At 41.7% G+C, this 16,194-nt stretch overlaps 1 protein-coding gene across 10 annotated transcripts in view; it reads right to left on the bottom strand.

Annotated features, from left to right (window-relative positions):
* Positions 1-16,194, bottom strand: part of DOCK7 (dedicator of cytokinesis 7) — a 1,022,674-nt gene that overhangs the window by 931,620 nt on the left and 74,860 nt on the right. For all 10 annotated transcript variants that reach the window (XM_069232530.1, XM_069232531.1, XM_069232532.1 and 7 more), the window contains exon 2: positions 7,494-7,599. In XM_069232530.1, coding sequence (XP_069088631.1) covers positions 7,494-7,599 — 106 coding nt within the window. The remainder of the gene's footprint in view (positions 1-7,493; positions 7,600-16,194) is intronic.

Below are 16,194 nucleotides of genomic sequence, written 5' to 3'. Positions count from 1 at the left end.
CCTATGTGGCATGAAACCACAATAGTCCTGTTGTAGAATATCTCCCATTACTCTTACTAATTTATAAATTTATCCTTTACACAATATTGTAATGTCTGTGTTGATCAAGAACAATGAGTGATATGACGTTCAGTCTCTCTCATCTCTTTATAGTTTTTGGGATTATACCAATTATTGCTTCTCTCAGAACTGGAGGATTTTTTTCAGTATCCTTCACCTCTACAAAAACCTCCAGCAAGTGCACGGAAACCATGACCAGAAATATGTGGTATACATCTGCCAGGAAACCATCACTCAACGGTGTTGTCCCTTTTTACAAATCAATACAAATTCCTCTTTGAGCAGCTGGGCATTAAGGTTTCCCCCTGCTCCTCAGTAAGCCCGGGAAATGTGATCCCCTCTAGAATAGCACACATGTCCATACTATTCTCCTACTGAGGTCTTGTACATAACTTCTACAAATGTTCAAAGGGTGCCCTTTTCACTCCCACCTATATGGCTACCAACTCACTATCGCCATCCCTCTGTCTGTATATCACTACGTGGGATCTTTCCTGACTTTTGCCCTCTTCCACATAGAGATTTTGCCTGTATGTGGTGCAAGTCAACTTACATCGCAGCCATTTTTATCTAGATGTTACATTAATAAAATACTAAGCTTTTTCCATCAAATACCACTTTCCATTTTGGGCAAACAAACTCAATTTTCCATAACAAAAATATTTGCTGAAAAAAACATGATTTTTGCATTCAATAATCAGTTTTCATTTTTGGGAACTACACAGTTGCCAAACATCAGCTTGTCATTTTCATCAAGTACTCATATGTATAAATGCCTCATGTGAAGAGATTCCCAGGTATAATAATCTTAGGCCATGAATTGTCACCACAACACCAAGGATGTCTGCAATATGCCAATAATGCCCACCAATAATGCCCACCATTGTAGCATTATATCAGGGCAACCACTGTGCCAAGGCTGGACACCACGTTGGCCGAGATGCACACAATATAGCAGCATGGTCATTATTATGTGAGTGGTGCCTCCCATTATGTCAGGAATGCCTAAAAAGAGGTCAGTCATATGAAGAATGGCTACCAGTGTGCAGCAAGTAGTCCAGAAATGTACAAAATATGTCATGAATGACCATTATTATGTATTGTTCACTACTTTGCCTTAAACTGACAGTCGTGCCAGAGGTGCACCCCTTATGGTTGGAGGTAGCAGGTATTATGATGGCCCTTGACACCAGGAATAGCTTCCAGGGAGCAACACTGTTTATTAGTCTTCAAAGGAAGGTGCTTAATAAAACCAAAACACCATTCCTAGTTACCAAGGCTGCAATTTAGGATTTTACAGGTAGCCATGAAATCACAGAAACCCATGGGAATTGCGTCAAAAAGGTGCAAAGAGGGGAAGCCACAATATCTATATTGCCGGGAGGTATGGATAAGATAACTTGAGGAACTATTGCTAAGCAAGATCACGCTCAATATTTTTCACCCCTTTAGAACAACTAGGCAAAACAACGGAAAAGTAAATTTACATAAAGTATTACTGCACTGTTTCAAGCTCTCCTTTATATAAACTACTAGTAAGGAATTAGAAAAACATATTTTACATCATAGGTCTTAAGCATCCCAGGAGGATCAAATGGATCTTAAAACTCATGAGAAACTAACACACGGAGTGTGCATATCCCAGGTTATCAGAAGGCTGATAATGTGTCTTGATTCTAGCAAATGGATTTTAATACAGGATATCCTGTAATCACTTTATAAAAACCTGTCTCTAATTTATTCATTATAAGCAACGTGTGACACATCTAGTCGCTTCTAATAAATGTAGCAGCTCAACTAATATTTTATTACAGTGCATGTCTGACGTCACTCTGGCTGCTGCCAGCAGCCAAGGGGAAAGGTATGTGGCAGAGCATAATTAATGACGCACTTTAAAAACAAAAATGAAACTTGGTTTCTACTTCTGCTGCTCTGTTTTCTAGGATAACAGTGATCAGCAGACAGGAGATATTTATGGTAACAGGTTTATTTTTTGCACCCTATAGGTAATTATAGGAAAGATAGAACCTCTGCATGTTTCTACGCATTCTGAGCTAATTCGGCTTTTTAAATATGACTTGTACTAAACTGATTCTAATATATTCTGCAGTAAATATTCAACTTCTTTTGATGTTTAATTTTGTACTACAGATTCTAATTTGAATCCTCGTGTTTACAAACATCCTGTCTCTTTCACATAAAAGAGCACCCGATTAAGGATATGACTGCTTTGTGGGAATGGTCAAACCATGTATTTTCAGGAACACAGTACCCCGTGTTGTATATTACAGGGAGTGCAGAATTATTAGGCAAATTAGTATTTTGACCACATCATCCTCTTTATGCATGTTGTCTTACTCCAAGCTGTAGAGGCTCGAAAGCCTACTACCAATTAAGCATATTAGGTGATGTGCATCTCTGTAATGAGAAGGGGTGTGGTCTAATGACATCAACACCCTATATCAGGTGTGCATAATTATTAGGCAACTTCCTTTCCTTTGGCAAAATGGGTCAAAAGAAGGACTTGACAGGCTCCGAAAAGTCAAAAATAGTGAGATATCTTGCAGAGGGATGCAGCACTCTTACAATTGCAAAGCTTCTGAAGCGTGATCATCGAACAATCAAGCGTTTCATTCAAAATAGTCAACAGGGTCGCAAGAAGCGTGTGGAAAAACCAAGGCGCAAAATAACTGCCCATGAACTGAGAAAAGTCAAGCGTGCAGCTGCCACGATGCCACTTGCCACCAGTTTGGCCATATTTCAGAGCTGCAACATCACTGGAGTGCCCAAAAGCACAAGGTGTGCAATACTCAGAGACATGGCCAAGGTAAGAAAGGCTGAAAGACGACCACCACTGAACAAGACACACAAGCTGAAACGTCAAGACTGGGCCAATAAATATCTCAAGACTGATTTTTCTAAGGTTTTATGGACTGATGAAATGAGAGTGAGTCTTGATGGGCCAGATGGATGGGCCCGTGGCTGGATTGGTAAAGGGCAGAGAGCTCCAGTCCGACTCAGACGCCAGCAAGGTGGAGGTGGAGTACTGGTTTGGGCTGGTATGATCATAGATGAGCTTGTGGGGCCTTTTCGGGTTGAGGATGGAGTCAAGCTCAACTCCCAGTCCTACTGCCAGTTCCTGGAAGACACCTTCTTCAAGCAGTGGTACAGGAAGAAGTCTGCATCCTTCAAGAAAAACATGATTTTCATGCAGGACAATGCTCCATCACACGCGTCCAAGTACTCCACAGCGTGGCTGGCAAGAAAGGGTATAAAAGAAGGAAATCTAATGACATGGCCTCCTTGTTCACCTGATCTGAACCCCATTGAGAACCTGTGGTCCATCATCAAATGTGAGATTTACAAGGAGGGAAAACAGTACACCTCTCTGAACAGTGTCTGGGAGGCTGTGGTTGCTGCTGCACGCAATGTTGATGGTGAACAGATCAAAACACTGACAGAATCCATGGATGGCAGGCTTTTGAGTGTCCTTGCAAAGAAAGGTGGCTATATTGGTCACTGATTTGTTTTTGTTTTGTTTTTGAATGTCAGAAATGTATATTTGTGAATGTTGAGATGTTATATTGGTTTCACTGGTAATAATAAATAATTGAAATGGGTATATATTTTTTTTTGTTAAGTTGCCTAATAATTATGCACAGTAATAGTCACCTGCACACACAGATATCCCCCTAACATAGCTAAAACTAAAAACAAACTAAAAACTACTTCCAAAAATATTCAGCTTTGATATTAATGAGTTTTTTGGGTTCATTGAGAACATGGTTGTTGTTCAATAATAAAATTAATCCTCATAAATACAACTTGCCTAATAATTCTGCACTCCCTGTATAAGGACATAGTAAGCCACCTCAGAGTTCCACGACATTATAAAGGAACTCAACCTTTGGCTTTGTTCCTCTATACGGTGACAGAACTCTTCGGTGATTTGCAATATCTATGTAATGTATGGTGGGGGGGGGAAGTAACCCGATATATAACACAACTAAGCCATTTTTCTTCACAAATCTAGTGACCCCCATTTGTGTTAACAATTGCCAATTATGATCACAGCAGTCTGTCTCTATTTCTGATACTCTACCTCACTGCTCCTCAAGTGTCTATCCTCCTGTCTCTCTCAGTCGTCTGCTATTTATTTCTGGTCTCTCTTGTCCACCTTTGCTTTTGCTGTCTCCCTTTCTCTGTATCAGACCTGACTGTTGCTTGGCTTTCATCCCACTCTGTTCCTCTGAATCTGCCCATTGTTTATCATCATCATTCTCCTTGCCCTCTCTCAGCGACTGCCTTATTCCTCCACATTGTAGATCTATTACAATCTCTCCTCATAATAGTGCATACTTCAGCAAACATGACCACCACATAACTTCTAAGGGGATGTTGAATATTATTGTACTGATTGCCAAATGTGCTCCTTGCACTACCATAAACCCCATACTACCTAAAAAAATGCGTCTATACATCAAGTCTGATCTCAGCATTCTGTATTTAAGTGAGTGAAAGAATTACTATCATTTAATGACTAGTATACATGTCTTGACAGACATCAGGAAATATATATAATTCTAGCCAGACAAACCTGAGCTATAACTACTGCTGTTGAATGTCTAATGTTAATAAGTCTCCAGAAAACACCTGAAAGCGCATAAAAACAATGTCTAAGTCATTAACCACCTCAATGCAACAAAAGTGAGGTTTCTTTTGACGAAAGTACTTCTTGTTTAATTTTAAGATGAACAACGGTGTGCTGTAACCTAACTCTAGACATGAGAGTCATGGGTAATCATTCTTGCAGCTCTGTTGCATGAACAACTTCACATCACTTATGCAACTATCAGTCTCAGCTCTAAGTTGCAAGTTGTGCGCTCACCTTTTACCCTCAAGGCCAAAATGCTAGTTTCTTTAGGGAAATATGTCGTCATTTTTATTATTACTCTACCCTCGCTGGAACGCAGTGTTCCTTTTAATATAAATAACACTCTAGGATGCCAGAAATAATTGTGGTCTACAAATCAAAATATCCTATGAGTCAGTCTTCTGTCTTAAATGCAACCATGGAAACATTTTCTCAAAACAGCTTTACACAAAAGATAAAAGCACAGCCTCATCCTAACGAACGCTCAACTAATTGTTTCTAAAAATGTTGTCCTTGCAAGTGTTATCAGGCAAACTGACCTGCAACCCAAGACACTCTAAGGATTGCTGGTCACCTCTCTAATAACTAGTGCTAAATTCTGTGGGGTAGGAGGTAGGATGAACTTAGGAAAAAGAAAGTGCTCCCAAATGCGTCCAACACTGCCTCACTCACAAATGGTCCTTGAAAAGCTCTGTACAATGCCCTGTAAACAATGACTCCCTGTTACTGTAACATATCTCTGAAATCCTCTTAATATCCACCTTGTATATGCCCTGCAATCTGGATAATCAGGATTTTTGTTATGGTGCCAAAGTGCTGTAATTATCTATGCGATGAAGCCTGAACCACCTTTCTACAACCACTTCAAGAAGGGACTCAAGACACTGATTTATGTTAGACATTTTCCAGACTTCCACTTTCAGATCACAGCGCAGGCTCACGCCTAATGAAAATGTTACTTGAGCCTGGTACAAAATCTTCAAATAATTTTCTCCCACATGACTAGCTTGCCTTAATCTGGTGATGTAACTACCAAAACAAGCCAACTGGTTTCAATCAGCCTGCCTTCCACTCCGGATGCAGCAGTAAGACTAGAAGTTTGCAGGTCCTTGCCAATTCTTTATTCCTAGGGGTGATGGTGGGATGTGCCTGCTTGATTTACTGATCCTGTAACCTGATAAACAGTCGATAAATTACATCATTTTGAATATCTTGATCATCTGCGTAGAATTTTAATTCGCTAAAAGCAGTTGCAAATTGCACACTGACTTTTTGCAAATGGAAAATAATTTTGCAAACCGACCTATTAACTAATGAATCACAGGGGGTGACAATCTGATCTACCGAATAAGTGTTCATAAGGCAGGTCACAAACTGTAACTTGCTACAACTGGATGTCAACAGAGGGAGGGTGGTTTGCTGGGGTTAGCAGACCACCTTGACTGTGATCGCATCTGAATAAAGTAAACTTCTTTTTTGTTTTTTAAGAAAAATGCAGCCCATTTTCCTTAAAGGAAAAGGAGCTGGCATTCAAAAATAAAAGTTTATTTAATTTTAATAGTTGGTTTGCAAGTTTGATGAACTCCAAACCCCCACCTACTCTCCAACAAACTTTTTTTTTTAAAACATTAAGAAAGGTGAGAGGGTCCCAGAGAACTCCTTCCCTTTTGCACATATCCACCTCATCTCAGTAACGTATCAATGTTCTGCCACTGGAATTTTGTTATAAAACTTTGATACATACAATAATGAATCGCTATTTGGAAAGGAACGCTCTAAACAAAGCCCCTTTCAAATAGCGATACATTGGCCTTTCGAAACCCATTTTGTGACTCAGTAGTATGTTACAGAATCGCAAAATTCATTTAGTAGTTTTCAATATAATGAAATTATTTGCCTTGATTTTCCAGCTTGATAAAGTACGTTTTGAATAACCATTTGATCTAGTTGTCATCTCTATGTGTCTATAAATTACAATTACAAATTATTCTCTGCCTCTCTCTTTAATGATGAGGTGCACAGCCCTATGTAACAATAGCAGATTATGGCGGATTTAATCATGTTTAACCAGTATTCTCACCACCACCAAGAAAAATGCTCCAGATGCCATTCAAACTGGCGGCATGGCAGGATGCAGCATCGCACGAGGAACAGGGAAATTCTCTGGATGTTGAGTGACCCTTTAACAACTACACTACTGCCCACTGGGGGTCGCAGCAGTAACTAAAGAAACGACTCTGGCCTTGGCCGCGGTTAACATCTGCAAGGCCTTATGCTATCTGCACCCCCGGGTATCGCCATGGTGTACCAGTATGCTATGTGCTATTTTATGAGACTAGATACTCGCCTGCTGTGTGACCGAGGCCTTACACTTGTACTGCGATTAGTGAAAAGTTCTTTCAAACAATAAAACAAATACAAAAAAAATATCAAGTGATCGTGCAGCAAAGCTCGGGTTCCTCGACATACTCTAAGAACCCTTATGTCTCTGATCTCAGGTGAACTGGGAGCATTACACACAACCTACTTTTTAATGGTAATAAAACTGATACAAAACAGAATACAGCCACGGTGTAACAAGGACAGTCATTGCATGGTTTCCACAAGGTGTCATAAAAGCACAAAGCAGGATTATCGAGCTTGGAAGTCCAACTGTGGTTTTCACAATAATGCTACGCGCTCTTCATTTACGTTTTTAGGGGTTGGGGAAGGAAAAACAAATATATTTCTTTCCATCATGTTGTATGTGACCAGGATACAAGTAGATGTTAGTACTTACACTAGCATGATGAGATGCATTACTTCCAATGTTTATGTTCTTGAGTAGTTGAGGAGAGCTGCCATACTGTCCAGAGATTTGTTTTCTAACTTCAGCAGCAACGGTTCTGTAAAAGATGAATTTCCTTAGTGAGCTCACTTGTGAAAATGATAAGCCAAAGTACAGAAGGAAGGGATGTCCTGAAGTAAGCAGCTTGTAAGTACAGAGCATGATTTAATATCAATAAAATAATTCCAATATTGAAAATGCACCTTTACTGTATAAGGTACGGTTACTATGTGCATTTCTTATTTTGCACTTGCCTTGTTTTACATGACTTTCAATTGTTACAAAGTAAAAATATTTTAATTTGAATCTTAAAATGTACAATGAATAAGCACTGATGCAGATAGGGCAAAACATATAATGGATAACAATGTTTTTCTTTATGCCGAAATTAAAGTATAAAGTAATTTTAAGTTGAATATTTTTCTTTATATCACAATAAAAGATCTGGGTATGGAGGTGTGCATCACAGCACTCCTATATCAACAACACAGTAGATATACGTCAGAAATGCCAACAAGTACGCAATAAAGTCATCATCATTAGGATGAAGGTCTACCCAATAAACCTTTTGTGGTGGAAGTTGCATCAGCAACAGCCACAAAGCGGATTCTAGTCAAAGAAGTAGGAGCTGGCTGATACTTCCACTATATCCACGTGCTGAAGGACAGAGGCATTTGTCCTATTTTAGATCTCTGCTCTCTGAACGCCTTCTTGCAGAAGGACAATTTTAAAATTCTCATGCTGGACCAGGTTCTCTTTGCCCTGGATCCAGGTAAATGGATTGTGGGTTTGGACCTGCAGAAGCCTGCTTTCATGTCACTGTCATGCAGCTTCACAGACACTCCATTTGCTTAATTTAGTCATGCCTCCCCTCAGCCTCACCAGTGCCCCTCGGGTGTTCACAATGGCAATGGTGGTGGTCGCAAAACACCTTTTGAGGTAGGGATTCAATTTTTCTCCTACTTTGACAACTGGCTGTTGAAGGCAGGCTCGGCACAATCTGTCTAGACCACCTCCAGATAACGGCGAACCTCCCGACATCATTTGAGTTCACTATAAATGTGCCAAAGTCACACTTTACTCCACCACAGAGACTCCTTTTCTACAGAGTAGTTCTAGGCATTTCCCCTCACCGCAATAAGTCCATGATTTTTGGGATGATCCCGATGTTTCAGCCTTAGTCCTGGGCCCAAGTAAAAGTGGCTCTGAGGCAACTGATCCTCTTGGCATCCTATTCATCAACTATTTTAAGTGGCATGTGTGGGCTGTGCAGTGGAACCTGAAATCTCAGTGGGCCCAGCACCAGAGGAAATTGTTGTATTTCAGGTTTTGGCGGAGACTGCTAAAGACCTGCAGGGATGGCTCAAACGCAGCTGGACTGGTGGCCCCACCCAGAGCTGACTGTGGTGACAGATAAGTCACAGCCGAGATGATGAGGTTATCTGCGAGAGAAAGAGGTCAGAGGATTTTGGCCCCGGCAGAGACCTGTCTCCACATCAACCTGTTGGGAGTTTGGCAGTTCCTCTAGCACTAAAAGTCTACCTATGGTCCATCAAAAGAATGCTAGTTCAGCTTCCTAGGGACTACATCAATGCCATGTGGTACTGCAACAAGCATGGTGGAGTGGGGTGTTGTGCCAGGAGGCACGCCATCTCTGGAGCTGGCTGGAATGCTAAGGCACATCTCTATTCATGAGCCACTTGTGGGATCTTTGAACATCAGGGCAGACAAACTCAGCCAGCAGTGCCTGGTGGATCATGAATAGTGGTCACACCCAGAGGTGGCGTAGGGACCAAGGGTGCAAAAAGAGTTCAGGAAGAAACAGAGTTCATCACACACTCCGGTCCCTTTTTATGTGCTCCATCGTCATTTCAGCGATAGAACAAAGTCAATGCTGAGCAACACGGTGCCCTCTACTGGCACGCAGGAGTAATGCTGTTTAAATATTCCAGACCCAGCTTGTCACCAAAGGATATTCTAAAAGTGAGGAATCTGTGGTTCGTTACAGCGTTACCGAAGGTAAGTATTTTCTCATGTCGGAACCCTTGGGTTAAAACTGCTCAAATGCTGGATTGAAGAGTCAAAACTAAACAGATATTTAAAAAGTGATCACCTCATGGAAGCAGCACAAAGTATGTTTAATAATGAATATAGATCACCACTCAGTTTCTCAATTTCGTTGTGCACTATAAACAAGACCACATACAACAAGCAGTGGGTAAGGGGGGGGATCGACACAATCCTGTCTGCCCTGAACTGTTGCTATGCTCACCCTCAATCCTGGTTCCTGCGTTTTCCCCTACCTATCCAGTGCCTGGTGCTGCTGCCTTGTCATTCGTTTTACCATTATTCTTTGTGAGGGGCACACAAGGTCCTGCTACAAACAGAAATACTTTCTATCAAACTACCACTGATGTTAGGAAAATGATGCCCTATTCAAACTTTTTTAATGGCATACTTGCGCACTTTGGTGCAACACAATGCTTGTTGATAAAAAAACAAGAAAGTTACTAATCTAATGGGAAAGATTTTCTCCTCTTGTACCTTTACAGATTTCTCAGAACCAGGCAGAGTTCAGAGTAATACCATGATTTAGTGCATAGTCATAAATAGGATTCACAGTCTTCCATTATAACTCATTTTTACATATAACTGCAGACAGAAATCGATGTCCCTCTATACATATGTATTTTTTGTAAACAGACAAAGCAAAGTTAAACCTTTTCTGAGCCACTCTCAATGCTGTCATTCATGAATAGCTGTTCAGATTCATATAAAATGGAGTTAAAACAGATGAGTTTGCCCGATGGCAATTGCATATGTGATCATCACACACTTCTAATATTCTAATTTGTTCAGAAGTGTGCATTTGAAGCATATGTGGCCGCCAATAGATATTTATATACAGAACAAATGTTGCTTAGGAAAAGCACCATTTGTGGAGCCATGCAGAGGCAGACCCACTGAAAGAGTTAACCGGTCACGCTTTTTCAATGATTTCAAGATAAACTGGTACGGAGGTGAATTCTATGCTCAAACAGTGTTAATATGTATTAAAACGACAAAATAGTAAAGCAAAGTAGCCATACACTATAGTACATACTTTGCTTTTTATTGCCACGTAATTAAGGTAGTGTAATTGAATTATTTTGTCTTCTATTACCACTTAATTCCAGAGGTCCTGAATATTACCACACATAGTGTTTCCACAAGTGACAAGAGTGTAAAACAATGAGCACACAGACGTTGTTCTCGGAGGGCAAAGAGATTTTTCTGAGGGCAACATTGGAAATTGATGAATGTGTGACTAAAAGGCAACGTTCCCACTCTTATCACAGGTTTGGAAAGGTGATATTGAAACTCAGGCAACTTCGTGGAGTGTTGTTACGAGTGACAAGTATGACCTAATATTTAATGATAGCCTTTATCCAAGAATAGACCAGGATGCTCAGTTTAGAAGATATGTACCCTGAGGAAGGCCAGTGACCCAAAAGGGCAATAAAAACGTCTGAAACATGTCAATACCAGCAGAGAGGGTGACAGGGATCTAGGTTTCTGGGTACACCCTGTTGCAATAATTCTGACCCTGCCAACAGGGAGCCAATAATGAAATTGGGAGGATACCTTCTTAGACAGTTTTAACATTGCTCTGCAGTGTGGATCCCTCTTATAATAAAAAAGAAATACAGCGCTCCACCCCGAGTGTTGGTCTGCACCAGGGTGTGTTAGCAGCCCTATGATGAAGCAAGCTACTAATTAGTGGGTGAGGGCAGTTTTATATAATCCTATGGGCTTTCTGTTTAGGATTTCTTCTCTGCAAAACTATATCATATAATTTGTAATTTCCTTTTTTGTGAGTAGAAGTGAATCAGTCTGGGAGGACCAGGGAAAGTTCACTCCTCTTGTCCCTCCTATTTTTGTGTGTGTACATACAGACGTTGTACCAGAAACTGTCTGGGACTGCTAGAAAACACAACAAACTTAAACAAGCACTGGCAAAGCAACTACGTAAGAGCTGTTGGCTGCGCTCACCAGTAGTGTAGAGTGAAGTGACGTAGAGTGGAGTACCATAGAGTGTTGTGGAGTAAAAATAAAGTGTTGTGGAGTAGTGTCAGACTATTGTAAAGTGTCAGTGTCGAAGACTGACACAGAGTAGAGTGTCAGAGTGTTGTAGGGTGGTGTGTCATAGAATGGAGTTGTGTAGTGGTGTGAAGTGGAGTGGTGTAGATTGGAGAAGGGCGCGGAATGGGGGAGTGGCAGAGTGGAGTAGTGGCGGAGAGTAGAGTGGTGTAGAGTGGCATGAAGTGGTGAGGAGTGGCACAGAGTGGACCGGCAGAGTGCAGTAGAGTAGAGTGGTATAGAGTGGAGTGGCAGAGTGGAGATGAGTGATGCAGAGTGGAGTGGCAGAGCGGAGTGACAGAGTGAAGTAAAGTAGAATGTCACACAGTGGAGGGGCACAGAAGGAAGTGGCAAATAGCAGAGCACAGTGTCAGAGTGAAGTGCTGTAGAGTGGCGTGCTGTGGCGTAGAATGTACTAATGTGTCATGGAGTGGCGTAGAGAGGAGTAAAATATCAGAGTGCAGTACAGGGGCCTACTATGAAGTGGCAGAGTGGAATGGCGTAGCGTGTCAGAGTGGTATAGAGTGCAACAGACTGAAGTATAGTAAAATGGCACAGAGTGGTGTAGAGTGGAGTGGCGTAGAGTGGAGTTTAGTAGAGTGCATAGAGTGGAGGGGCATAGAGTTGAGGGCATTAACTGGAGTAAAGTTTCAGAGTGGAGCAGAACAGAGGGGCGAAGAGCGAAGTGGAGTGGTAGAAAGTGGCATGGAGTGTCATATACTGGAGTGCACTAGAGTGGAGTGACGTGGAGTGGAGTACAATGTCAGAGTGGAGTGTCAGAGTGAAGTGTCGTAGAGTTGAGTGTAAGAGTGAATGAATTACACTGGCCTAGCGTGAAGTGGCATGGAGTGGAGTGTCGTGGTTTGAAGGGTTGTGTTGTGGGGTAGACTGTTGTGTCATAGAGTGCTGTGTTGTAAAGTGCAGTGTTGTAGAGTAGAGGGGCATTGAGTGAAGTAGAGTGGAGTGGTGTAGGGTGCAGTGATGTAGGGTGGATTATGCATGGTGTGGTAACACACTGCCATTACAGACAACACATTTTCAATAGAAATGACAATAACATTTGCACATACAGTTTTACTGATAAAACTATGCAGCGAACAAATTGTAATGTGTGGAAATGGCATCACAGAGTGTACAAATTTGTTTTGATTGCATTAAAATATTTGTTCCCCCACACACCCAAATTACAAAAAGTGCTTTATTTGTGCTTTCGTAATTCTGATATTTTCTGAAATATTTGTACAGTTTATTTACAGATATTTAAATTTTGCTGTGGGTTAGAGAAAAAAACTTTTTCCCCCCAATATCCAACAAGATTGTCATATAAATCCTCTCGCTCTGAAGTCAGAGAAAGAAAAGTAAACACCAAGCTCCCTTGGGAGACAACTCTGCATTTACCCTCTGTCTGTGAATGCATAGCCAATGTGGCAAAATAAGAAAACAATTTAAAGGCCTGTTTACAGAAAGCAAGGACTCATGGAAGAATACAAGGAGCGATGGTGAACAAAATTTGCTCCACAGGAGCAACGAAGAGATGCTGCACAGCCAAAAACAAAAAAAGCTAGAAAGTGGGAGTTACAGACTGTAAAGTGAATGGTAAGCAATGGGCAGAACATTCCCGGGGAAGGTTTCAGAATGCACACAAGACGTCTTTTCGCAACCAGACAGCTGAGCTGCCTGGTAGGCTTCAACCTAAAAATACCATCTTAGATCTGGTGTTGTTTTTTTTACTTTGTACAGCAAAAATGTTGTGGGACATCACTGGGGATAAGTAGGAAATTGCAATATATAATTTCATAATAATACTCATCTTTGAACTGGAAAATACACTTGAAAAGTGTGCAAAATGTCATCTGTTATTTCTGGCACTTTCTGTACACATTCCAAATGCTGTTTTCAAAGTTCCAAACGTGTATTTTGGAAAAACAAAACCCCGGGAATCTCTATTAAGCAATGCATTCTGAAAACTTGAGTTATATTGAGACAGATTTCATGCAACTTAAGTAAATTTAAGTGAGCAAAAAGTGTCTAAGACATTACTTGCAATGGTAAAACAGTATTCCTCATTCACAGAACCATAATGATCTTGCAAATAGGTAGAAAACAAATTACATATGTCGCAGTATTTCTGTCTTCACAAATCTAGCTGCAGATTTGAGTATATTCCTGGGTCGGTCCACCATTAAATGTTGATGAACACCTAAAAAATTTGAGAGTACTTAATAATTAATTTCATATGCATTGCATGGCACATCTCCAAGGCCCCTCCGACAGAGACGCACACAAAGCTGCACTCCCTGGCACATCAAGGAGGCCAAAAGAACAGCCCTCACCAATCGCCTCAATGTTGCAACCAACGACACCAAGGAAGTATTCAACATCATCAAGGAATTCTACAACCAAACTGCCACAGAAAACACAGTACACCCCTCCCAACAACTCTGCGACACCGACTACTTCCACAGCAAGATTGTCAATCTAAAACAACTTTAACCCTCAACCCTCTTTGTTCAGACCCAGCAACCTCATCCATCTCGACATCCAAACCACTGCTCCCATCATATCCTCCATCCACTCCAGGGCACCCACTGACCCCTGCCACCACCTTCTCTTCAACCTCGGATCCAACATAATCAGCACTGAACTTACCAATGTGTCCATCTCCATAGCATCCTTCCCAGACAGATGGAAGCATGCAAACATCAGAAGCCTTCAGCGATCTCAAGAACTACCGGCCAATCTAGTTGCTCGCATACTGAGCCAAAGTACTAGAAAAGGCCATCAACCAACAGCTCACCGACTACCTAAAATGGAACTACCTACTCAGCGCATCACAATCAGGTTTCCTGGTCAATCATATCCCAGAGACTATGCTAATCACAGCAACAGATGACATCAAAACCCTCCTCCACCAAGGGCAAACAGTGGCTCTGATTCTTCTCGATCTGTCTGCAGCATTCAACACATTCATCCACCACATCCTCATGGATAAACTCCACAACATTGGAATTCAACAACACGCCCTCAAGAGGATCACCTCATTCCTCTCAGGACGCACCCATGGCATCCGCCTACCTCTGTGCTCCTCCGCTCCCAAGAACATTATCTGCAGTTAGCCACAAGGATCATCGCTCAGCCCCACACTGTTCAACATCTACATGACCTCCCTCGTGGTCATCTTCAGAGCCCACAGATTTAACATCATCATTTCCTACTCTGACATCCAGCACGTCCTCTCACTCACAAAAGACCCCTCTAACGCCAAAACCAACTTCAACAACACCATGACCGACGTAGCCGAATGAATGAGAGACCGCTGCCTCAAAATAAACTCCGACAAAACAGAGGTACTGATCTTTAGAAAGAACACTTCTACCTGGGACCACAGCTGGTGGCCAGAAGATAATGGATCCACTCTCACACCAACTGATGATGCTTGCAACCTCAGCATAATCTAGGACAGCCATCTGACCGTGAAACAAGAAGTCAATGCAGGCATCTCCTCCTGTTTCCACACTCTCCGCATCCTACGCAAGAGGTTCAGATGGATCCCAGCTAACACCAGAAAGATCGTCGCACAAGCCCTCGTCACCAGCCGCCTCGACTACAGTAACAGGCTATACACAGGTATCTCCTCCCAGCTTCTCAGAAGACTCCAGACAATACAGAATGCAGAAGCCAGGTTCATCCTGGACCTCTCCAAGCGCACCCACATCACTTCTCACCTCAGGAAACTCCACTGGCTCCCTGTCCAGAAAATATGTTAGTTCAAAACACTCACACACACCTACTAAGTCCTCCACAAACGGTGACCGTCCTACATCAACCAACCGCTGAACTTCGATCTTCCCTCGAGACATCTGCCCTCCTCTTCTCTCACGCTTGCATAAGTCTCCCGCACCAATCGCACCTGCAGCTGGGGCCACGCTTTCTCCTTCATCGCTGCCAGATGCCCCTAGGGGTGATAGTGTTGCGCTTTACAAATAATTGATTGATTTGATTGATACCTGGAAAATGCTTGGAAATGTACTTTCCTCAAGGACGGGGATAAACAAATTTCCAGGGTAGAGAAAAAGGAGAGTACACACCTTAAATCTAACTTTGAACTCGCCTCAGTTTGTCTCACAGTGACAATGACTTTTCTTTATTGGTGGATCTCTAGGAAAGTAAGGTGTGAGTCACCCAGATCAGGTAGCATACATATTATTCTATGGAACCAATTACCCATTTTGAAAACATATCTCTCTGGTTTTGAGCATGTGACTAGAAAAAAGGATTTGATAATGAGATGAATGGGAGTCAAAGGCCTTTCTTGCAAGTATTCAGACATCTTGCCTTAAACGTTTTTCATAGGTCTAAGTTGATTGGCTATCAGTTTGTTTCTTGCAGGGTGGTATGCAGGCAAGCAAACAAATCTGCAAATAAATAATAACTATATTTTAAGGTCTGAGGAAAATTGCTCTTTGCATGGAGTCAGGACCATAAAAAATTACTGCTTCCTATTTCAGTGCTTCTTTGAACGGCATCTTAACTC

Source organism: Pleurodeles waltl, chromosome 4_2 (assembly GCF_031143425.1).
Source record: "Pleurodeles waltl isolate 20211129_DDA chromosome 4_2, aPleWal1.hap1.20221129, whole genome shotgun sequence".
Lineage (NCBI taxonomy): Eukaryota > Metazoa > Chordata > Amphibia > Caudata > Salamandridae > Pleurodeles > Pleurodeles waltl.
Note: the sequence above shows the minus strand (reverse complement) of the source record. Positions and strands in the feature narration are given on the sequence as shown.